This window comes from Tauraco erythrolophus, chromosome Z (genome assembly GCF_009769465.1).
Source record: "Tauraco erythrolophus isolate bTauEry1 chromosome Z, bTauEry1.pri, whole genome shotgun sequence".
Lineage (NCBI taxonomy): Eukaryota > Metazoa > Chordata > Aves > Musophagiformes > Musophagidae > Tauraco > Tauraco erythrolophus.
The window spans coordinates 54,840,694-54,865,131 of record NC_141496.1 but is presented as its reverse complement, the minus strand read 5'-3'; the positions used below and the strand labels follow the sequence as shown (position 1 = coordinate 54,865,131).

General features: G+C 40.2%; 1 protein-coding gene across 3 annotated transcripts in view; it reads right to left on the bottom strand.

Annotated features, from left to right (window-relative positions):
* The window catches only part of SNX2 (sorting nexin 2), a 40,030-nt gene extending 22,937 nt beyond the window's left edge, over nucleotides 1-17,093 (bottom strand). For all 3 annotated transcript variants that reach the window (XM_086628837.1, XM_086628836.1, XM_086628838.1), the window contains exons 1-2: nucleotides 16,980-17,093; nucleotides 7,788-7,905 (exon numbers count right to left, since the gene is read on the bottom strand). In XM_086628837.1, coding sequence (XP_086484963.1) covers nucleotides 7,788-7,905; nucleotides 16,980-17,087 — 226 coding nt within the window. In that variant the 5' untranslated portion in view covers nucleotides 17,088-17,093. The remainder of the gene's footprint in view (nucleotides 1-7,787; nucleotides 7,906-16,979) is intronic.
* Nucleotides 17,094-24,438: the final 7,345 nt, after the last annotated feature.

The window sequence follows — 24,438 nt, the reverse complement described above, 5'->3', positions numbered from 1 at the left end:
TAGTCCTTACTCAACGTTTAAGAAAAGCAGAGTTCGAAAGATCAGATCTACTCTAAAATTTGTGAAATAGTTATATTGCCTTTAAGAAAAAGTCTCACTTGTGTCCTGAATTGTTTGTTTCTACAGAACAGCCTGTAATTTACTAGTAATGTAAACACAGAACTGAAAATAGCATCCAATGAACCATATGGTTTATTATTGCAAAAGTAATATTATGATATTTCATAACCAATGTATCAAAACTACTCAGCTTTATCCTTGCTGCCACTTAAGAGATATTCTGCTTCCCATTCTTCCGTAACACTTTTTTTTTGCCAATCCTTCATGCTTTTCATAATGAACAAAACCACGCTTCTCTATTTCAGGGATGAAAGTGACCATATGCCTAAATTTTGTTTGACACTGAAGCCCAAAATAAATCGAAAAAACAAACTTCAAGGTCACTATGCCTTAACCTGGTTTGAAGTAGATGTTCATTCTGGCTTGAGGCTGACAAAGTTTGCTGTCATCACTTTGTTTTGGAGATTATCTCAAGATTGCTGAACTTTGAAAGGACCTCTGCAGATCATCTAGGCTAACTCAAGCAGAGTCAGCTAAAGCATGCTGCTCTGGACCATATCCAGGTGGGTTTTGAGCATCTCCAAGGATGGAGAATCCATCTCCTCCTTGGACAACGTGTGTCAGTGCTTGACCACCCTCACCACTTAAAAAACTCAATGACTTTTTTTCTTATTTATCACCTGTATTTCAGTTTAAGTCCATTGCCTCTTGTCCTGTCACTGGGCACCACTGAGAAGCCTGGCTCCCTCTTCTCCATTTCATCCCATTAGGTATCCATAAACATTGTAGGACCACCCCCAAGCCTGCTCTACTACAGGCTGAACAGCCCCAGCTCCCTCACACTGTGCTCCTAAGTTGCACACTTCATGCCCTTAATCATCTTCACAGCCCTGCACTGGACTCACTCCAGTGTGTCCAGGCCTCTCTTGTATCACGTACCTCAGACCCGGACTCGGCACTCCAGATGTGGCCTCACCAGGGCTGAGCAGAGAGGAATGATCGCTCCCTTCAACCTGCTGGCAATGCTCTTCCCAATTTCCAGTTACAGATTTCCATAGTATTTTCAAACTAAACTTAAAAGCAAGCATCTTTTTATATTCTCCAATTTTAACATGAACAAAATTTGTCTAAAAGTTTTCTTCAAAAAGATTTATTTTCCTACCATTTCTTTATTCTTACTGATAATTTCTCTGAAGGATCCTGCTGATGCGTCCTGCCCTCAAATGCCACAGGAAGGATACTGCATCTTAAACCAATAAAAAACTTCAACTCAAAATCTTAGATCAGGTGGGAAGTCAAGCTTTTGCAGCTGAGGTTAGTTCCAAAAAAACCCCAACTTCTAGACTGGCAGAACAAGAAGTTCCAAAAAACCCCCAACTTCTAGATTGGCAGAACAACAACATTTAAACATGGATAAAAGGTAGTTCTCTCCTTCGGTGGCTAACAGCATTCAACATATAGGTTATACATTATGCAAATGAAATGACTGTTTCACAGAAACATTTCTCAGAAAAAAATACATACATATCTGTAACATAGCATGTTATATATATATAATATGGTATAATATAAAATATAAAGAAATTATAAAACAAAGAAAAAGGAAGAATTGAAGTGGAATGGCTATCACCAGCCATATTCCAATGTGTTTGTTTGGGAAACAAACCATTAATCATCACTAAGTACTTCTCTGCACCTTTCAATTTTGGACAGGCTCATAAAACAAGTCATGAAACAACTCAAAGCGCACAGATTTCTCACTTTCATCAGCTGCAAAAACATTCCTGTTACTGTAAAAGTACTACTTCATCAAAAAAGTGTGGATTCCATGTAACAAAGCAGCAGTGCTATCAGATGAAACAGAACACTCCTTCCAACCACTCCTTTTTCAGACTTGTATCAACACACCTATTAGTATCATGAACTGCTCTAGGTTGTGTATCACATGAACTCCAATCAGGATTAGCCCCCTGCCACTGTTCCATAGATAGCTGAAGACACTGCTAAACTGGTGCATTTCTTATCTAAAAGAGAAAGCGGCAGGAACAAAGAGTTGGAAAGGCAGGGAAGCTTCCTTTCAGCAAGACCAGCAACACTTGACTTCATTCAAGCCAGTAATTCTAAAGCTGTGTGACTCCAGGTTGGCTGGGCATAAGCAAATTTTTAAATGTGCTGCCTACTAGCTCTCCTTTTCTATTTTCCTGGAGGAACTCACCCAGAGAAAATAGTATCTGCTTGTTTGACAGCAGTAGGTCAGTTCTTTTAGGAAGAAGAAAGGAGAATTTCTGCCATCCTCCCTCCAGTTACCTCTCACCCCCAAGTTCACATGCATCCCAGACTTCACGCAAATCTAGAAGAGTGAAATGGAAAAGATAGCAGAAGAGAATGTGCAGGACGGAGACAAGGATGTTGTACTTCTTGTTCAAAACACAAGTATTACAAGACTCTTAATCGAAAAAGAAGTATTAGCGCTACACAAAACCAGCAGGCTCTTACACTTTCTAGCTTCCCCCCCCCTCAAAAAAGCAGTCTTTGAATAGTGCATATGCGTAAGATCTCTTTCCCAAGAAATAGCTTTGTTCTGATGAACTCTGGCATTTATGCTTCTTATATACATTTTTTCATTTCGAGAAATCAGATGACAATTCTTCTGTTCGTTTTGTGCTTTGTTGGGTTTGTTTTGTTTTGATTGTTTGTTTTTCCCATGGAAATATGAATTTGTTAAGTTTCAGAGTAGAAACTAATGGTACTTTCAGAAACCCTTGCTTGATTCACTCACTTTAGATTTTCCCTGAAAACTTAGGTACTAGGTTCTAGTTTTGTGGGTGTTTTATTGTTTTTAAATATTCTGTATTAATATTTGCATCAAAAATGAAATCTAGATGTCTTGCTTTCCTGGGAAGTTCTCAAAAAGCTAAGCTCTTCTTGCATAAAGAAAGGCAACTGCTCTGCCCAACTTTCATGAGGAAAACCAAGATCCAACACTCACATCAGCTATGGCAGTTATCAGCATATATTAAGCACTCACCAGTCTAATGGTGTTAGACTTCTACACAAAAATATCTACTTTACAATCCATAAACAGTCTTTGTTATGGATCACTGCCAAGATGCTTAGCTCAAAAAAAATATTAAAACATCTCATCCTGCTGCAGTAGACAACTATTCATGCTTAATTAACATCCTACAGTCAACTACACCAAGTTTCTATCAGCTCTCAAGCACGAGGCTCAATCTCAGCATTAGATAGCTCTTATTTCTTTACTTTTCACTACCAGAATTTGTCAAATATCAACTTAGAAAACACGAGTTTGCAATTCCTCACTAGCAGCTCACTTCAGCTGAGTAAGTTATTTTTACTGGTCACACTTCTAAATGTCAGACCTCTCAAATTCTCACATGGCTCAAGTGTTTAAATTGGCTTATTATCTTTGAAAGTTTACTCAGGTGACCATATAAACATGAAAGTAAACTGAAGTAGAAAGTATTGTCCAGAACAGAGGACAAGTTATTTAAAAAAGGCTTCTCCAGGTGTAGCAGTATTTCAGAGACAGATGTCTTAATAGAACTGACTGTGAAAACTACTATACCTAAGTGATAGCCCATGACTCCTACTGTTACACCAGGAATACTAAGAATAATCTTATTGAGAACAGAAATAGTTTTAACAGAACAGTCAGCCACTAATAAGGCGGCCTTCTTCTGACTTCAAAATGTAGGTTCACATGCTTTTGTCCATTTGTATCTTGCAGAAGAGACTTAGAACTGAACAATCAACTTCTAAAAAGCAGCAAGGCATCTGCACCAAACTCTTCTGATCAGACACACTACATGACAACGGTCTGACAGACACCATCGGTTAGAAACTTTTGCTGTTCAGCTTTAAGTACATGGCTTGTCTGGTACACAAAATCAGCATCTCCTTTTCTGTATCATACTCCTAGGAAAAAAGCCCAAGACAAACATACCATGACCTGAAGAAAAAAACAAAACCAAACATCACCCCCCAATCCATGGACTTTCCCCCAGGACACCATTTAGATGTTTCCATAAGACTGTCCGTTCTCAAACACCTTTCAGAGCTTAAAAAAAACCCAAAGAACATCAAAAGTAATCTTTTACAAGACCAGGGGAGAGGAAAAACTTTAATTTTCCATTTTTTCGAAATGGCCACAGAGCACAGCTTGTCGTCTATGGGCACTAGAAGCAGGGCAGAGACAGCTATGTCCTGCAGAGGCAGTCCATGGCACATTTCTGCAGTTATATACAGAACTTTAGGCCCACGTTTTGGAAGACTAATTCAGTATCTAGTTCTTCACCTTACATTAGAAGCTTATGGACAGCCAGGTTTTAAGACACACCCCAAGGCCTCTCAAGATACTCCTAATACTACCTGATTTTGAGCACTGACCATTACGATCTTCACATGTACGAGCTCTAGAAGGCAAGATAAAGTAATTCTTTCTTGGCCAAATAATCAACACACTGACTTTTATTCCAAGGGTGAAAGCGCTTACATGGGTTCAGCAAGCTAAGTTTTGTTTTTCACAGAACCAAGAACCACAATACTAATCAATGCAGCAGCAAAATTTACTGGTCTCCAATGGCAGATGGTAAACTCATTTTCTTCCACCTTTGAAACTCTGTTTTAATAGTTCAGTCCAAGCACTTATGAGTCATCAGAGACAAGGTAATGAATATCTAAAACATTTTATTGCATATACTATCCTGTAGCTGCTGCAGAAACACAAAGGCAAAGAGGCTTTAAGTATGATTTAAAAAGCCAAAAAAAAACCCCAGATTCTGAAATGCATTAAAACACTACAGGAAACTATATAATTTGCTTTTCCTCACCTCTTTTTCTATTAGGTTGCATTATTAGATGGAATAATGTAAAAGATTTATCAAGCCTACAATAGCTAGACAGGCATATCATCACATTTGCTACAAATAAGTCTGCAAAACTATAATTGTTTATGTCTCCAAAGAGTCAGTGTCTCCTTTCAGGACTCATCCATAGGATCTCCTTGACCTGGATTCTATAGTGTCTAATAATTCAATATAAAGGAACAACGTAAGTTAGAATCATTCTCTTTCTCTCCAGTTAAGTGCTCCTGTAAGTTGTGCAAAGATAGGTTTCTTTGGAATTTCAACATGTTTAAGAAAAATACCCAGTCACACCCACTTGTAAATTAAGTCCTGCTTTCACAGAAAGCCAGGCTTATGCAATCATGCTGCAAGCAAGAAAATAGACATCCCAGGTTGCGTTCTCACACTGTTTCTATTAATTGCAAATCAGTATCAGAAAGTTAATCAGATAGATTAACATCATTGTCTAGCAAAACAGTCCTAAGAAAGAAAAAATAGTCATACTTGTGAATGCACAGCACTGGAACACAAATGAGATGTCATTTTGGGGAACGCGTATGCTGACAGTGATACAAAGAAGTTCATCACTAGGGTACAACTGTATTATGCAAACTTCCTGCTTAGAACAGGATACTGCGAAAGATGTCATATTCTGCCTTAGGCTCCATAAATCACTCTCGTGTTTTTCCACCACTGCTTAAGAGTTTGTACTAGTCCCAGTCTGTATATAAACTGACCTCTTAAAGACCAGTCTTAACTTCTGTTAGACATCCAGTAGTTAGATGCTTTCAGTTCAGTGCTACATGGATTTAAGAGAATGTCTTCCACAGCAAAACTCAAACTCATTAAATCAGTTCTGTGTGTTTTCCTTACAGCATTCACTTCAGTTGAAACAATCTGGCTGCTCACATTTGTTCCTTCTGTCTGTTCCCCTCAATATTTACTCCAGCCACCTTTTTTTTTTTTCTTAATATTATCCAAAGGAAAATTGGCTTTCCTAAAATATCCATGCCAGATGGCTGTATGGTTATAAAAAGCCAGCTTTGTATACCGAAGCTAAATAACCAAATTACTAGTACTAGAAAGCTTTGTTGCTAAAGCACTGCTGGTCTTTTTGAGACCCAGGATCAGGTAATATAAATACAAAAGAAGTAGGATTATACTCTATTCTTTATTCTCTCTCTTAAAACACTTTCAGAGAGTTAGTGAATTAGTCAATACATTCTAACAGTGTCATGAAGAAATAAAGTTCAAATATATGCAAATGAAAGTTCAGAACAAAGGTAATGGGCAAGTGTACACACATATTTATATAAAATAGCCAAGAACTAAAGGTTATAAAGTTTCTTCTGAATTATTACATCAGGGAATCAATGAGATGAGAACTGTATTCAAAGCAGACTGTCAACTGACTCACTCGATATGTAGTAATAAGAAAAGCGTTAGCATGGAGAGGCAGCATTCAGAAACACCTTTTGCCATACGTGAGATACTCCAAATATTACCCCTCCTTTCTTGAATAGTTAATGTTCCTGCACTTGTAACCCCGTATTAGGATAGTCGAAAACCAACACCAAAGTAGTGACTGATTAACGAAGCATTAGAAATATCTTCTCCATTGACTATTTATCAAAACTCTCACACATCCTTCTCCAAAACATGAAGTACTGTCAAATAATAGAGACAGAATCGTGCAGTAGTGAAATGATAGGACTGGTCCCATATGCCAGTTTGTTACCTTTTCACAATAACAAAAGAGTCTTACAAAAAAGGAAATACCCTCCAGCTTGCAATATGATCTGAGTTTTACTTCTTTGTAATTGGAAAAAGGACTGAGACAGCTTATGTATGGTTATTAAGTAGAAAAACTAGGATGTAACTTAGATCATGTTTTCACATACAAATAGATGTGAATATTGTTAATTACATAATGATAAACACCGTTATCACTGTCAGCAGAACGTGTTACTAACCAGCTAACACTGCCACACTATACACTGACAGCACACAACACTGAGAAACCTGTATTAAACTTAACGTGCTGTGAAGTTCCACAAGAAAAAATTGACACATCATTGTCAAACTGTTTAAGGAATTTAAATTAAACTTTTCTATTAAATAAGTTTCTCAAAGTGCCACTAATTCAATATATGAAAGAGCAATTAATAGTTAAGTCACAAAAAGATAAAACATCAAGAGGGTAATTAGAAGTGTTTATGCCTGAGACCACACATGCAAATTTGGTGAAAATATATTCCTATTTTCAATTTACCAACAAAATTTTAACAAAACTCAGCTAATCCTAAAAAGGAGTCACATATCACTTTGTTTTCACTACTAAACAAGATTAAGTTTTCTACTTTGAGTTTGAAATGAAAAACTATATTGTTTTAGAACAATACACAATCAATAGCAAGATGCGTTAACAATGGTAAAACAACCAACTTTGGTCAAAGAAGAATCTTGGCTATTTTTTTTTGTCAGTATGTTACTCCTGCAAGTTCAGAAACCTAACAAGAAGCAGACAATCGTAGCACTTCAATTAAATACATGACTGCTGAACTCAGGAAAGAGTGACTGATGACAGCTAGAGGCACTAATTCACTACTTTGTGAATTTTCCAGGAAGTATACTTTCAACAGGTTAGGCAACAGTTAAGATTTGCTACAATACTAAACTGCGTACAACTAAAATCGAAATTTCTGTTGCTGGGTTACTGCTTCATATTTCCTTATAGCCAAAAAAATGACCTTTTACATCATAAAAAGGTTTTAACCTTCCTTCCCAGAAAAAACACGTTCCTTTCAGTTCAAGAGGAAAAGAGTTTATGCAGACACACTAAAAGAAAAGAGCAATTACCAGCAAAGAGATCTTCTCTGTCATCATCTAGCATGATTTCTGCCGGCTTTGGACCATTGGAGTTTGTGCTGAGGTCTTCTGCAGGAAGACTTGCTGGCTCTGGAGATGAAGGACTTGACTGTTAAAAAAAAAAAGTGAAATAATTAGCATGTGTCAGTATGTAAGAATTATTGCAACAAACATTCTTTCATTGCAAAGAAACAAGGCAAGATGTACAGAAAGGAAACCCTGTCAGCTATTTCCATTTCCTACTCCTAGCACAGTAACAATGAACAAAGGATATGAGCTAGTCAACAGCTCTTTTCATTTCTTTGTCAGAGAGAAAAAAAGTCACCCATTTCCTTGAGTTTAATTAAGACGAAACAAAAGATACTACAGAAATATCTAGAATAAGTTTATTAGTATTGCTGAATGTAATTTGATTTTTAAGTTCCTTTGGAAAGGCTTGTATCTAGATTTGGATTTGTACATAAAAAAAATTAATGAAGAAGTCTTCAAGGGCTCTATACCAGTTTTCCGAAGATTAAAGGAGCGTGTTAATGTCATTCAAACAAATCAAGGCTGCTTGCAGCCACAAGAAATATTGGTGTCTTTGCAACAGGTTGAATTTGGGGATTACTGCCACAGAAGGTCACATTGCACTGACATGGAAGCTAGGCTTGCCATAGACAAAGTTCTTTTACTTCAGTGAAGACTAGAACTTGTCCTGTGAAAAAGAAATATTTGAAGACACTCAGGAAAATCAATACTGAAGGTGGCTACCAAATGTATAGCTTACTCACAAAATAAATACACACCCAACTGAAGATCAGTGCTTTAGTTAGAAAATTCTTGTTGAATAAGTATCAGCTATGGTTATTTCAATAGCTCTAGAAAGTTTGCAAGACTTACTATTCACAACTTCATCCAAGGTAGATAGCTAAGGAGTTTTCAACAGCAGCATATTTATTCATAAACGCATGCACTTTAAAATGAGCATCTTTAAATTGTTTCACTGCTTGCTTCTTAGTTTTTGTGCAGAGTTGTCATAATTTAAGTTCAGAACCAGAATTCAGAACAGATAGTAAACATCTCAGGCTACAGCTTAACAAACACCCAAGGCTACAAAAGATGAAAAAGAGCCTGAAAAATACCTAAAAGTCACTGACAAAATCTGTCCAGGTTGTATTTTCACATTCATGTTCAAACGTAGCAGAGAGAACAGTTTAAGAGAGAGGCCTTCCTTATAGCTGAGTCTCCATGTACATCCTGACATGCAGTACGGCACTACTGCCTTACTTCAAGCAGCACAGAGCAAGATCCTGTCCCTCACATCTATCCAGGCCTCAGTCACCTGAAATTCTGATACAGAGGAAGTAAGCAAGAAACAGTAAAAATCCTGCCAGACAAATTCAGACATAGTACAAAACAGTTTTTCAGAGGACATATGAAATCAAGACTCTCTTGACCCAGAAGGGTGTTAGCCCAAAGTTTTCCCTGCAGAAGTCAGAAGGAAGAAAAAAGCAAATTTAAGAACACCAGAAAATTTATATTCCTCTAAACCTGATTATGATTGCAACAAGGAACTGCTCCATCCAAATAGCAGAAGAGGCTATATCCCCTTCCCTCTGTCAAAGGCTGCCGCTCTCTGAAAACCCAGATACAATGTGGGGAAACCAATAAACAAACCAAAGCGATAAGCAACGGTAGGAGCAGCCTTGCTTATTGGATTTTGCCCTAGACTCTGCATCAAAGCAGCAACTGTAAGTAGGTAGTAGAGTTTACAACCTTAGAAGCAACCGATCCACCAGTCACATGTACACTTCTCATCGCATTCTAAACCAATGCCAAAATGATGCAACAGTAAAGAGGTAATAAAGGTGTATTTGTTCATTCTGTGAAGTGTTGTGATCCTTAAGTCATGTCACAAGACTTGCAACTAATTTAGATGAAATGACCTAGGAAATTCAAGAAAACCTCAACACTTTACATGCTTCATTATTCTGTCAATGATAGTATAGATAGTACGTGTCACACGTAAGAGTCAGCACTTTTCAGTGACTTGAGAACTCAGAAGTAGTATATTCTGGAAGAAATGGTCTGTCTCTCTAGGCAGTGCTGCTCCGTAGACCTGTGAGTTCAAGATCTCGTACTTTAGCTACAAGAGCAGAGCACAGAAATGCTTGATTTCCCTGTGAGGTTCAAGCAGTTTCAGGTTTTACCAGCACAAGCGATTCTTCTTGGCAATGTTACAGATAATCATTCCAAACCAGTTTTGCTGCTACTCAACTTTGAACAGCAACCCACTTAAACTTTGATAGATCTGAGGTTTAGGACGTAGTGGGGACCCTGCACTACCACAGACACAGAATGACACGTAGCTCATGCTTGTCAATTCACCTCCATGAAAAACAGCTGTAACATGGTCACGCACAGAGAACAAAAGCCTTCACGATCACTTGTTCTACAACAGATGGCTTTCAGCTTTATCTCTTAATTGCGCTCTTGATTAATGAGTGGTTGAAAAAAGCCCTCAGAGCATACTCACACCTTCAAGCTATTCCCCCAGCCTATCTTCTGTTTTATCTAAGGTAGCTAGTTTCATACTGATGATTACTTTTGACTATATCTGGCTTATAATCACAAAAAGAAACCCTACCAGACACAAGATTTGCCTTGGAAACTTAAATTTGATGGACGTATGGCATAACATTAAAACCCAAATATTTATGCGCCTAAAGCAACAAGTTAACCAGAGGCCAATACAAAGCCATTCCCACTTTGAAGAAGGAACAGAGTCTTCCTAGGAATGACCATAAATTCATGGAAAGATCCCCAATCCTGGTAGGATTATGGATCTCTTTCTGTCTCCAAGCTGCGAAAGATCCTCCCCTTGGCACTATTCAAAAAAAGCCAAGAATTCTGCACTGGATACCAGGCTTCACAGCTATAGTTAGTGTATCAGTTACAGATGGCTTTCTACAAATTTCATGTATCTCAGTTTCCACGAACCGCAACTGGAGAATGCCCACAATAGGAGAGGACTCAAACAGACCACAGAGGAATCTCAGAAAGATCAAGAAGCAAAGCTTTTTCATGCAGCTGGTATAATTTGTATATAAGACAAATACATACCAAGAGTCTAGAAGTGACTCTTACAGGAAGATTTTTAGTGAAACAGAAGTGCTGCCTATGTGTTATTTATTTTATCAATACATAATAAATTCACATTTGTTATAAATCTCAAGTTCTGTTTTTAATAATAGTAGATATTGCAGTTCAGTTTTGTCAAGGATTTACAGCTAAAATGTCTTTCCTTTAAAATACCTTTTCAGCTGTGCACTGTTTTGGCTGGGAAAAGAGTTGATTTAATAATAGCTTGTGTGGTTCCATGGCTTGGATTTGTGACCAAAAGAGTGTTGATCACATGTTTTTATTGCTGAACAGTGTTTACACAGCATGAAGGCCTTCTCTGTTTCTCGCTACTCTGCCTGCAAGTAGGCTGGGGGTGCACAAGAAAGTGGGAAGGGACATAGCTTGGATAGCTGACCCCAACTGACCAAAAGGTTATTCCATTCCAGGTAACACTGTGCTCAGCAATAAAAGCTGGAGAGAAGGAGGACGGGGAGCATGTTTGGAGTGACAACATTAGCCTTCCCGAGTAACCATTACACATGATGCAGCCCTGCTTTCCTGGAGATGGCTGTACACCTGCCTGCCAATGGCAAGGAGTGAATGAGTTCCTTGTTTTGCTCTGCTTGCGTGCACGGCTTTTGCTTTACTTATTAAATTGTCTTTATCTTGACCCACACATTTTCTCACTTTTACCCTTCTAATTTGCTCCCCATCCTAGCGGATGGAGTGAGCAAGCGGCTGTGTGGGGCTCAGCTGCCAGCTGGGGTTAAACCACAACAAGCTGACAGCTGAATAAGGTATTTCCTGGCCTATTGATCTTTCAGTGCCTCTTTGGTATTTTTAAACAGCTGTCATTCTCAGACAAGATAAATTAAGGATGGGGTTAAATATCTTCACAAACAGTTGGGACTTTATATGAAGAAGATAACTTACAGAAACTTCCTTAAAACGATTTGTGGTCTGAAGACTTTAACTCTGGACACAGCATCAGCTTGTTTTTAAGAGTTTTGCAACAAAGTTGAGGCTTTGGGCAAGGTGATGTAGTGGAGGGTTTCCCTGCCCATGGCAGGGGGGTAGGAACTAGATGATCTTTGCGGTCCCTTCCAACCCTAACCATTCTATGATTCAAGTTTAGTTTGTTATCTTCAAAACAGTCATAGTTCTCAGGGAACTATGAAAACTCAGAAAACCACAGTCCTGAATGTATCAGAAACAGTCAGTAATTCCTAATAATCTGATTATTTTACATAGTCAGTGGGTCAGAACGCTATTCGGCCTCTCAAAAAAGGCATCCATGCACTCAACCAACCATTAACATATTAAGCTATTCCAGTTGCACTCTGCTACAGGTGCAAGCTAAAAGACAGTACCCCAACTTTGCTTTTTTATGTCTATGAAGTATAGCTAAAATGGCGATTAAGATGGCTATAAGAGAAGTTAGTAGTGCAGTGAAAATCTGAGTATCAGACCAGAAAGACAGGATGAGACTAAAAAAATCTCATAGCACAGACACACACAGACAGCATGGCTGTTGAGAAACTTCAAATTTACTTGATGCCAACACTTCACACAATGTCACAAACAGGTCCATTTCTTGAAAAGTTCATGCCTGTGAAATTTCTGAGTGACTTCTGACCCAAAAGAAAGCTGGGAGAAGCATGCAACAAGCAAGATATCCAGTGGCCAGGACACTCAGGTATGCAGAACAGTCAGGATCCTGCTTTATTTGTTTTCTAGATAACAAGTTTCTCCTGAGAGGCCTAGAGGCCCATTCTAATTTGCAAAGGCAATAACAAGCTCAATTTCCCCCTCTTCTATTGAGCATGACACCCAGCGGTAACAACTAAGTATTTTACAGCTTATGAAGAAACAAGAACAAGATCTCACATTTGCTGTTGGCTGAAATTACAGCCCTAGAATTCTGGACATCCTCCCTTCTCCTAATAGTAAGGTCCCCCCCAACCCAGTTCAACTACTTGTCTGAATCCCTCCTAGCCTCCTTCAGTCAGGACATAGCAGGCTGACAAAAGCTAACCATCACACTCTTCTAGCTGTTTGAGTTAACCCAGCTCATTGTCTGAAACAGGGTTACAGAAGCTCACAAATCACAGCATGGGCAGAGAGAATAGACTCAACATCAAGACAGTAACATTTTCAGCAGTACATAAGAGGACACAAGCAATCACACTAGAACCAATGGCTAGATGCTTCCATTACAGCCTGGAATTAACACCAAGGAACAAGACACACGTTTCCAGTAGAATTACACCCGTTAATCTTGGATACTGATTTAGTTTTCTGCAAAGGTATAGCACAGTGTTGAAGGACTTCATATTTTCCTCTCAGATATTCTGATGAGGTCTTTACTGCTTCCTCTGTAATTTTCACTGTTAAAATCAATGGATATCATGACAAGACATTTGGACTTCTGTGTCAGTCTAATGTTTTGCCTTCTGTACAAAAAACAAATGCATATTGCAGATCTTTGACACAAACTGATAAACAAGCAATGCCATCATATACACGCCCTGCTCTAAGTGACACTCCTTGACAGATTACCACATCTACTGCTTACTCATTGTTTAAGTGCTTCCATTTATTCTTCCATTACAAAAAAAAACCAACAGGAATATAAAAATTACAGTTAAAGTGAGTACGTGGCAGCTTACCTACATGTTCACATGGCACCTGCTTTACAAAAGGTAGAGACAGGCAACACAGAAATGAATGCAAAGTTTAGGAAAATTAAGTAAGAAGAGGCACAACAGATAAGCAAGGAAGGTGGTCAAGAAACAGACTAAGGCAAGGAGAAAGAAGGAGGAAACGAACTGAGATTAATAGTAAACATACAATTTTTCAGAATATCTACAATATGCTTTTTTCATATATGTCATCGAAAGCCACTTTCATAGAGTTGTTTGCAGTCTTGCCTAATAGTGGCAGAGGACACAGACAGTAAATTAGTAATTTGTTGATTCCAGATTTATAACTGGGGATGATTCCTCTCATAATGCACAGTTAACATCCAGAACTATTTGTTGTGCATACTGTGGACACCATTTAAAAAAAAAAAAACAAAACACAAAACAAACAAACAAAAAAATCACAAAAAAAACCACCAAACAACAAAAAAAACGATACACTTGAAAATTTAGCAAGTAGATAAGTCCACAGAAAGTTATTAATGTTGTAAAGGTACCTAGGGCTCTGGAAGTTCTTAAGCTACAAAAACTTGATAGCTAGGGCAGTACTGCAGGTGACTATAAGTACATACATATAACCATCAGCAATATTCTTCACACGGCATCCACCATTGCGTATCGCTGTAAACGCAATCTTGGCTTAGACCATGTGTCTAATTCAATCCGGCTCTTCTCATTGATAAAAGCAACTCTGGTGGCTAGAGACCACTCGACCAGAGTTCACAGGTGCTCTACATTCACAGAAAGCAAAGCCTTCTCATACTCTGACACCCAGCAAGTTCAAGTCCTAGAATGAGTTCTCACTGCACCCCAGAAAGGCCAGGTGTTACACCTCTGTGTAATATTTTAGCACTCTATATTCTAGAATTAAGAGGGTTTAATTCAAAACATTAACTTTTGGCATGTGCACCTAGAAAGTTAAAGCTCCAGCTCCATCTCTTCAGACAATACAAACTGCAATAAACAATACTCTCCATTTGATTATACAGATAAGCCACTGAAGTCAGTAAGCCTTCCTGTATTTAAATATCCCATATTTGCTGTTCATAATATACATTAAATTTATATTTTGTCAGAAGAAATTTAGCCAAGTCAGCATGTGTTTTCTAAATGGAGACTTCATAACGTGGAAGCTATCTGGAAGACCTACAAGAAGATTATAGCTTCTCCATCACACAACCAAATCATAGGTAAGAAAGGAAGAGGATGCCTTTTCTGAACTGCAAAGAGAATGAAAGCAAGAACAAAAACAGGAGAGGTCTGAAATTAATCACACAAAAAGCAAATGGGCAGCTACAAGATAAACCCAGTTGGGAACCCTTTTGACGTACCACAGCCTTCATATAATTCGGCTTTGGACCTCACTGTCCTTTGCCATGCTCTCTCCTCTGGTATCAGCAAACAAATACATGATCAACTATGAAAAGCGCGATGCCATTCTGTTGTTACTACAGAACTTCCATTGCCATTTAAAAACAGCTATTTCACAAATATTTACAAGATTAAAACAACACTCAATACAGAAGTTTAATTAGGTCCACACGCTGAGATAATAGTTCTTTTCTGGACTAAGGTGCCCTCTACACTTGAGTTAAACAATCTATCTTCAAGCTAGTGAGAAGTTCAAAGTCAATTTTCATGATCTCTTCCCTCCAAATTTGCAGGAAAATCACGAGATTAAGGCTCTTCTCTAAATGCTGTAGCTGATAAGAAGTCAAAAAAGCTTTACTGACAAAGCTTTTCAAAGCTTCTCTTTAAGCACAGAGGCTTCCGCTTTCTACTTCGTTACTTTCTTCAAAGTAGACTGTCTACAAAAATAAAGCAGTACAACGGAACTGTCAGCCGAACCATCCAATACAAAGTGCATTTTTCTGCCAGCTTTTCCAGTTGAAGGAGTAACTATTTCTAATCAGCAAGATGAGGACTTCTCATAGTAACCATGATTTAGACACTAAATCTATCATCTCTCTTGCAGCTTTAATTCTAGATCATATCAGTAAAGACGTTTTTTTATGTCATACTGCAGTCTGTTCTGCACAGAACAAGACTCCAATAATACACACTGTATCACAAACCAATGCACAGAAGTCTATTGATACAATTCTTGTCAACTGTAGGTTCACATCATTCGCTATTCTGTCACAGCATTTTTCCACAGATCCTTTTCTACCAATGCACAGATTATGCATCTATAAAAAGAAAAAAAATAAAGTGACTTGAGAGAAGGCAAGCGACGTTAAAACGCATTTCAGATCCTCTTTATGTACTGGCCTTTTTTGTTAAGGACAGGGAACAGCCAGAGCAAAACAAAGAAACATGCACTGATCCTATTACTGTAAAGGTCAGGGACAGGAAACTCTTCAGGAAAAAAGGAACAGGAACAATCTTCTTTTCAAATGGGCAACTGTGTTCAGGAAGCACAAAGTTCTTCCAGAAGATACTGGCAAAACACATAGGTGAAACACGACCACAACAACTCAGGAGAAAAGCTCGCACTATACTGAATGAATGCACAACCATTTTTCAGTGCGTTCAAAACAACGCATTCGGGTCGTTTTGTTTTGTTTGTTCGTTTGTTTTTTATTAGACTCCTGACACGGAAAGCAAGCACGGTTTAGAGATGTACTCACTACAAGTTTTCGTGTATTTCAGACAGACTTCTCTGAACAACCGCAGGTTTTATAACGCCTTGCACGAACGCCTCCTCCCCCCGGTCGCCCGCAGGTGCCCCTCCAGCTCGGAGGCGCGGGCCGCCGGCGGCGGACGGCGCTGGGCCGGCAGGGTCCCCGCACCGCCCGACGGCAGCAGCCGAGCCACTGCGCCGGCTCCGGCCCGAGAAGGCTTGGAGAGGAGTCAGCTTCTGCAAGTGCTTGCAAACTGGAAAGGGGTGAAGCCTCGGAAAGAAGCCAAACAAAAACAAACAAACAAAAGGATTGTTATTAATCCACGAAAAGTCTAAGGTGGGGGAGGACCAGCGAAACTGGCGTCGTGTGACGAGGAAAAGTGGAAATATTTATTACCCCGGCAGCAGAAGGGGGTAAGGCGAGGGAAAGCGGCGACCTGGCATAGCGGTACCTGCAGAAAGAGTTTTCGGTTTCTTTTGGCAGAAGAACACCTGAGGAGAACCACCGAGCCCCCGCGGGGCCGAGGCCACCCGCCCGCCGGGAGGGAAGCGCCGAGGAGCCGCCGCTCCCAGAACGGAGGGAGGCGGAAGGGCCGCAGCTGGAGGCCGAGCTGTGAAGGGCTGGTGGCTGGGCGGGGGGCCGGGGACCCCCGTCAGGAGCGCGGCACCGGCGGCCTGGCGGGGAGGGGAGGGCCCAGCGGGCGCAGGCCCGGCCGCGGGGCTCGGGGGCCGCGGTGGCGGGCGGGCTCTCACCTCCAGAGTGGACACGGTGCTGGTGAAGAGGTCCTCGCCCTCCTCCAACTCCTCGAAGTCGGCGGGCCGCGCCTCCCCCAGCGGCGGGGGTTCCCTCTCCGCCGCCATCTTCCCCTCCAGCCCCGCCGCCAGGCCCGGCCCCCCGCGCTCACGTGACGGACGCCCCGCCCCCTCCCGCCACGTGACTGGCGGGGGCTGGGAGCGGGGGTTGCGGGGGGGGAGGTGGCGGCAGCGCGCGCTGCGTGCCCGCCGCTGGATGCGGACGGGAGGGGGCGGGGGCAGGGCGGCAGCTCCCGCCTCCCGGGACACCAAGGGGGGGCGGCGGGGGCACGCGTGCTGGCGTGCTGGTGCCGGTGGCGCTGACAGTGCCGCTGCCGGTGCCGCTGCCGGTGCCGCTGCCAGATGGTTCCGTGCGGTCGGTCGCTGTCCGCCCAACCCTGCAAAGTCTTCGTCCCACGAAGGCAGCGTCCACGCGTGTCTGTGCGGAAAGCTGGCTGTCCCGGGGTCTCCCGGCCCGCGGAGGGCTGGCGTGGGTGCAGCCTGAGGCAGGTGTGGACCTGCGTGTTGGCTGTGAAGCCTCTGCTGGGGATGAAGCCGGGGAAAGCTCCGGCTGGAGGAAAGGCTCCTTTCCCACCCCGCTCCTCACCCTGCCATTCCTAGCTTTTTTCCTCTGAAATATTGCCGGGCGTTTGACGTTGTCTTCCTTGCTCGACAGATCGGTGCTGCGAGGCTGACACTCACACCCTCCACCCTGCGCCTTGCACCACACAGCTGGAAGAAAGTGAAGTTCGGGAAATTTTATTTTCCATTTCGTATCAGTCGTTGAATTAAGAACAGTTTTTCTGTGAGGAAGCTCCGCTCATTGCACTGTTTAAGATGCGATCTTCCTTAGGGAGCGAGAATTGGAAGTGTTACCCCCAAGTCACGCAGAACAGTTGTTTAGTGGGGTACAGTGGTAATCACGACTAAAGTGATGTCTTGTGCAAATAGAGTACTTGCAGGCCCATTGCTTTCCCTCTCCATTTGTGAGTTAGCTCACAAATGACATCAGTTGTTCCAAAATGTTAAGTTATGCTAATTTTAAAAAAGATGAAGTCAGATGTTGACAGTGTCTATGCAGTAAGCATTACTGAGGATACTTACGCTTGATTTGAGCTGTTATTGTTGTTTCTGCTGTACTGAAAAAAGTTTCAAAATGTATCTTGATTTTCCATCTTGATAAAGCGCAGGTTTCATCCCCTCAGCGTGCTTGTGCTTCGCGAGGGCTTTGTTAATGTTTGCTGTGTTGAAGTTAATTTCTAAACTGCGTCCAATTGGGACAGCGCTCTTCATGTAGGAAGAATGAGTCTGTTTCTACAGACTGTTAAGCTCTTTGCGGCAAGGGTGGCACTTCGCTAATGTTTGCAGAGTGCCTAGTAAGGGCTAACCGGAAAGAATATGGTCTTACATGTTGCTTTCCTTTGACTTTTTCCGGATCACCTCATAAGGAGGTTGTAAATACGTAAACAGAAATCCATGTTATCTTGGAAACATGTAAGTGCCATGCATAATTTTATCTGTACAGCACAAGCTCAAGACTAAGAAACTGTGGAGAGTTCTCTCCTCAGAGATGTGGACTTCTGAGTTGAGAGAGAATGTCCCTCATCCCTGCCAACATCGGAGGGCCTCAGTACTTTGAATGACACCTTGTAAATCTCCCACTCAAGAGAGCTAAATTTGTGTTGAAGCTCTGGAACTCTTAAGTTTCCCATTGCAAATGAAAAAGAAATTACCAAATAGAAGAGATTTATGAACAAATGTTCCAGCAAAACTAACAATATCTCTTCTTAGATGTATAGAAGTAGATGGAAAAGGAATGGCCAAGCTTTCCCATATTTCCTCAGGTGAGAAAAAGTTGTCCACTACTGTGGTAAAAGATGTGTTTTGAGACCAACATAGCTACAATATCACTGTTACTAGAAGATGTAATAACTTGCTGCCATTTACCAAGTTTGATAGCATTTTTAAGTTCCGTGGGAATGGGACATTTTCTAGCATATCCATGTTTCCCTTTTCTGTACAAAACTAGAATAGTAGTGACGCTTAGGTTGTTTGCAGTGACTATGAGATTAAATATACTCTATTCACACTTTTACTCCTTTCCTAAACTCAGCCCATTGCTCTTCAGCTGCCACTGTCATTATATTCGTGCTGCCTTTCCAATTTCTTGTGGCATTCCTGTTCTGCTACCCCGTTCCTGGAAGCTTTTTGAATAACTGACACGTGCACGCTTTATCTAGAAATTACGATTCAATCACCTCAGTAATAATTCTGTGTCCTTTGACACTATACGTTAAGATATCTGACCATAATTTTATTTGCTGTGATTAGAAAGATCATATGATATGTATTAAATTTTTTAGATTTCTGACAAGTTTTTCTAATCTAGCATAGTACTTAAGTGTTTAATAGTTTTCCACTACACTGACTAGTTTTCTGACTTCATCAAGATTCACACCCGTGCCTTTAATGTTCAGGTGGCTAGACTGTAAATCAGCTCTCTGAAATACCTTGAAGTAGTCATCTATCACACCAATTGAGTATGCTACAGAAGCAGAATAAAATGAAGAGCAAAGATGTCAGTTGTGGGGTTGGGTTTTTTTGTCACTCATTAGGAAAAGTATGTAAGGAGTTTAGTCTCTGATTCAAAGTAACATTCTATTTATAGGCTGAGGGTTTTTTTACGTACTTTTCCAGTTCTTCTGAGATCTGTGGCCACAGAAATCTATTACAGATATTTTCTGTGGCAGAGAGGACCAGGAATAATACAAAGATAAGTACAGGACCTGGGGTTTTGACTAAGTGAGATTTCAGTTTGAAAAACCGCGGGTTAGTAAGTCTGGGTGGAAAAATAATCCAAAATAGAGAAAACCAATCAAAGAAATAAGTTGGAAAACCATTAATGCTGCAGGAAAACTTAGATGATTGCAAAAAGTCAATCCCATATGAGACGGTGAGGTATTACTGCAAAAAGCAAAAACTCGATTTAAAAACATGCCTCATCACTGTCAGTGTGGGTATTAATATGTGTGCCATTCAACAAATATGGGAAGAGAAGAGAAAGCTACCCATGTATCCTAACGGAAACTGCAGCCATCTCTTCCTTTGCAGCCAATAAATCCACCTCTGTAATGCTCCGTGAGAAGGATGTTAAGGTTGCAAAGTCAAGAACCCAAACAGTAGAACATCAAGGCTAAGTTTACACGTGGAACTTGTTTCAGCCCTTTGTGTATACCCGCTATGCCTGCTTTAATTACCTGGTTACATGCTAACGTTTCTATAGGAGCTCTCTTCCCAAGGAGCATTGACCACACGGTTACAGACACTGATTTTCCTTATTGTTTCCTAACAGTTAGCTCTGTACATCATTTATTATAAACAATTCCAACCCTACTCTGAAGATAAAAGGACCCATCTCCTCATGAGCTTTTCTCTGAGGTTCGTCACAGCATGTCACAGGCACTGATTAATTTTATCTTCAGAGTATTCCTGTGGGAGTATGTTGCCCATGACACAGGCAGTGACCAAAGACTGAAAAATTAAAACCTAAAGTGTTTACTAATTTGGATGCCCAACCTAAGGCAGCTAAGTTTTGTTTTTTTTTTTTCTAGAATACCTAACATTTCAACAGTTTCTTCACCTAGGCAGCAAGCCTCGATATCACAGTACTAGCCTTACCCACACCTCTTTCTAGGGATGGGCTTTTATTTCTTTCCTTCTCTATTTTCTCCCATCCTTTCCTTTTGTCAGCCCTTGTCAGGTCCCGTACTTTCTTGATTAGCCTTCAGAGAAATTGAGAACCCTCCAAAAATGGTCATTTCTGGTTCTGGCCCACCAGCCAGCAGTTCCTCCAAGTCAATACGTCTGCTGCACAAAACTTTCACCATAGCACTCCTGCTTCTGCCCACATCAGTGAGCTCTGCGAGCCTTTGCAGTCCAGCCCTTCAGAGGAGATATGGAAGTCAAAAATGTCTTCTGCATAAGCACTCTTGGGAGTCGTTATGCAATAAAAAACTTCCTTTTTGTCATGCAGAAACAGGTTTCACTGAGGAGTATAATACTCTCAATTTTAAATGGCTTTTAAAATGAACAATATCACAGTATTAGGACTGCGTGTGATTTCCCTAGTTCAGGCCATAGATATGCTGAAGCATTGCAATATTGTTACAAGAAGTTATTTGACTATTGATAATAGTCAAAATCTATATAAAATATAATGTTTCATTAGCTTTCTTCTGAAAATGTAATAAAAGATAAATGTTCAAGAAATACTGAAGGAGTATTTCCTTACTAGGAGATACTGTAAGAAAATGGTTAAATGCAGTGAGGAAACAACAATGACCAGAGTGCTTAGAATTAGAGTAGGTGAATTTTGGAGATTCGATTTTTTCCCATTTATAAAATACTAAAAGGAATAATGTGCTATCGTGTAGTGCCTGCACTTGCACAAAGTAATAAAGCTCTGCAGTGAGTCAACCTTCCTAAGAAAAATTACAAATCACAAATATTTACAAAATCTGTGCATTTGACACGTGTGCCCACTCATCCAGTCAGCCAAATGAACATTACATTTCAGATCATGATGACTGTTCTTCTGTGAAACATATGCGATCTTTCCATCTGGGTATTTAATTGCATATTTTACAAAAAAAATAATTTGTTCTGTCACCTTTGTTTTATTCTTTGCCAGGGAATGGTCAGCGTTTCCATTCACTAGAGAAAAATAATTTTTATATATGTGAAAGAGTCCGGTTCCATTACTGGTTACTCTGTTACTTGCCTTTGAGTAGTTGACAGGCACTGCCATCAATCAATTAATGGAATGGGAATTTCGGATCCCCAGTTCATCTAATGTTGCAGTATATTAAAATATAAAGCTCTAGTAGCATTAGCTGTGTATGTTTATCCTGTTAAAATAGTAAGATGATGTAGAATAGTAATTTTTTCCATCTTCATGAGCATTAATGGCAGGTGGGAACTAATCAAGAAACGATGATTATTGTGATATGCATTTGTCTGCTATCGGGATTGTCCTCCACTGCTTACGCTTTGTAAGAGAGAGGATGCCTTTCAGCAAAGCTTTGTTTTTATTTTGGCATTACTAGACTTAAATCTAAACTGGGCCATTGCAACTTGATGAGAGGCACACAGCAACCTTCGAGATACTCTGATTTCCTTTGGGCTTCAGTCACCCATTCACTGACCACTGTCTCTCAACGGTCAGAAGGAATTCTGTCCCAATACAGGAGTCATGCTGAAAAAAAATATACGGATGATGCTAGACCTGAGACATCCCTTGCGAAAGTAGAAGCCATGTGTCTAAAAAGCCCCAGAATGGTTGGGGGTGAGACAATACTTGGAAGAAGCATCATATGCACTTGCCTGAAGCTAACCCTTCTTCCAGCATCTACTTACGGCCATAGAGAGAAGCATAGTCTTAATGACATTAAAGACAGCTAAGGGTTCCCAAATATCCAGTAATTATTTTTTCAACTACAGCCCAGTAAAATTTTTGGGTCATGTAACTGCATGCCCATGGTCCATGACTAAGTCAATTTCATACATTTCTATAAATATAAAGCTGTCTTGACCTGCTTTCCTACTTTCAGAGAACATAAGGAAATCATATAAGGTCTGCAGCTGGGTCCATATAAGGTATGAAAATTTGTAGCATTTCATTAATCAATTTTAACTCATTTTAAGAGGGATAACTTGTTACAGGATTTTTGACTACAAATCAATAAAGCCAACGTCCATTTTTTATTATTCTCTGACTTGCTAGGACTTCATTTAGAGGTAGGAGCATTGGAAGTGGTCAGTCTGCTTAAAGATTCATATGCAATCTTAGCTGCTGAGTGATATTCGCACAAATTCATTTCTCACTGCATATTCTTTGACTCCTATTTTAGAGCTATCTGTTCATATTGATGTTTTGAGTCATCTTCATTCTTTCATCCAAAACTAGACGACACAGAGGTGCCAAGAAAAACAGAGCAGCAGGCAGAAGGAGGCTGGACCTTCAACACAACATCAGAGATGAGTAAGTGCACAGTCTCTGTCAGTGCCATGCCTGTGTGGCACATCAAGAGTTACCATTTAAAAATCCCTTTAGTCAGAGAAAAGGTTTCACGTAGCTATTATGCAATTTTTCTTTAATGAATTCCAAGTTTCTTCAACTGTGAACCATTTGCTTTTCCTCAGCTGGGAGACAGGGTCAGAGGTGATCCTCTTTTTCTGCAGCTAGTTTCTGGTACTGCATTAGGAACTGCTCAGAAATGCCTCCTAGCTCTTACCATCACTGCTTCACCAGGGGAGAATTTAAGATTACCATTTATTTTTATCTAATTTCTCCAGGGAAAATTTAATCTAGTGAGAACATTAGAGTCAGAAGCATAATGAAAACAGTTTCAGGGGAGAAAAAAAAAACCAACCCAGCAATCCATTTCTAAGAGTCTGGTTTTAAACTGAAAAAAAAATATCACCTGCTGAAAGCACATACTTTGTTAAAAAAATCCTGTAACCAGTGCTGCATCTCAGTGTGTGTCTTTCAGCCAGCAGTACTATCTCCATCTAGTGTAGAACTTAGTAAGACGAGAGCTCAAAATAGTTTTGCATTATCATTTGGTAGGTGAAGAAAGTTTATGTTGTCTGTCTCTTTCAAAGAGTTAAAGTTCTTGGGCTAATCTTAGTTTAGAAGATTTGAGGAGAGAGTAGGCAAGAATGTGAAAGAAGAGGAGGCTTTTTGCATGTGTGAGAACTTTGTGGAGAATCCTGGCAAAAGCCTGAAGGTAGAGAAGATAGTAGCATGGAAGAAAATGAGTGACACGCAGCAAAAATTTGTGTAATCGCGTCTGCAGTTCACTGCCACAAACATAAACATCAGGAGCACTGTCTTGTTCTGCCAAGTCTTGAGCCTGTGGGAAGGAAATATATTTTCCTGCTTACTTGGCACAAAGCAGAGGCCGTGGTACTCACATACAGCCTACTCCGTGCTGTGGGATCCCAGTGATGGGGGCCTTGCTATATCCTAAGGTGGCTGAGAGTTTTCGGTTGTTCCCATAGGAACAAAAACAGGTTTTACTGATCACAGGAGTTTTTCTGAAAGAAGATCTGCATTCTTAAAACATTAAACTATAATAATGGCTAATATGTTTATAAAATTCACATAGAAGACGAGGGCAATATTGCAACTAGTTTTTTTTTTTATAGATAAGAAACAATATTTGTTATTTATATTCTAGACACTGGAGACAATGTATTTTATATGTTCTCATGGCTTTGGATACATTGCCAAGAGGATCTCCAAAGAGCTTGTGAAAGGTCAGGGTTTCGGGTTCCAGCAATTCCTCTGCTGCATTTACGCATATGCAAAAGAAGAGAGATGCTGCAACTGCTCTTGTATAGGTGTTCAGTGCTTTAA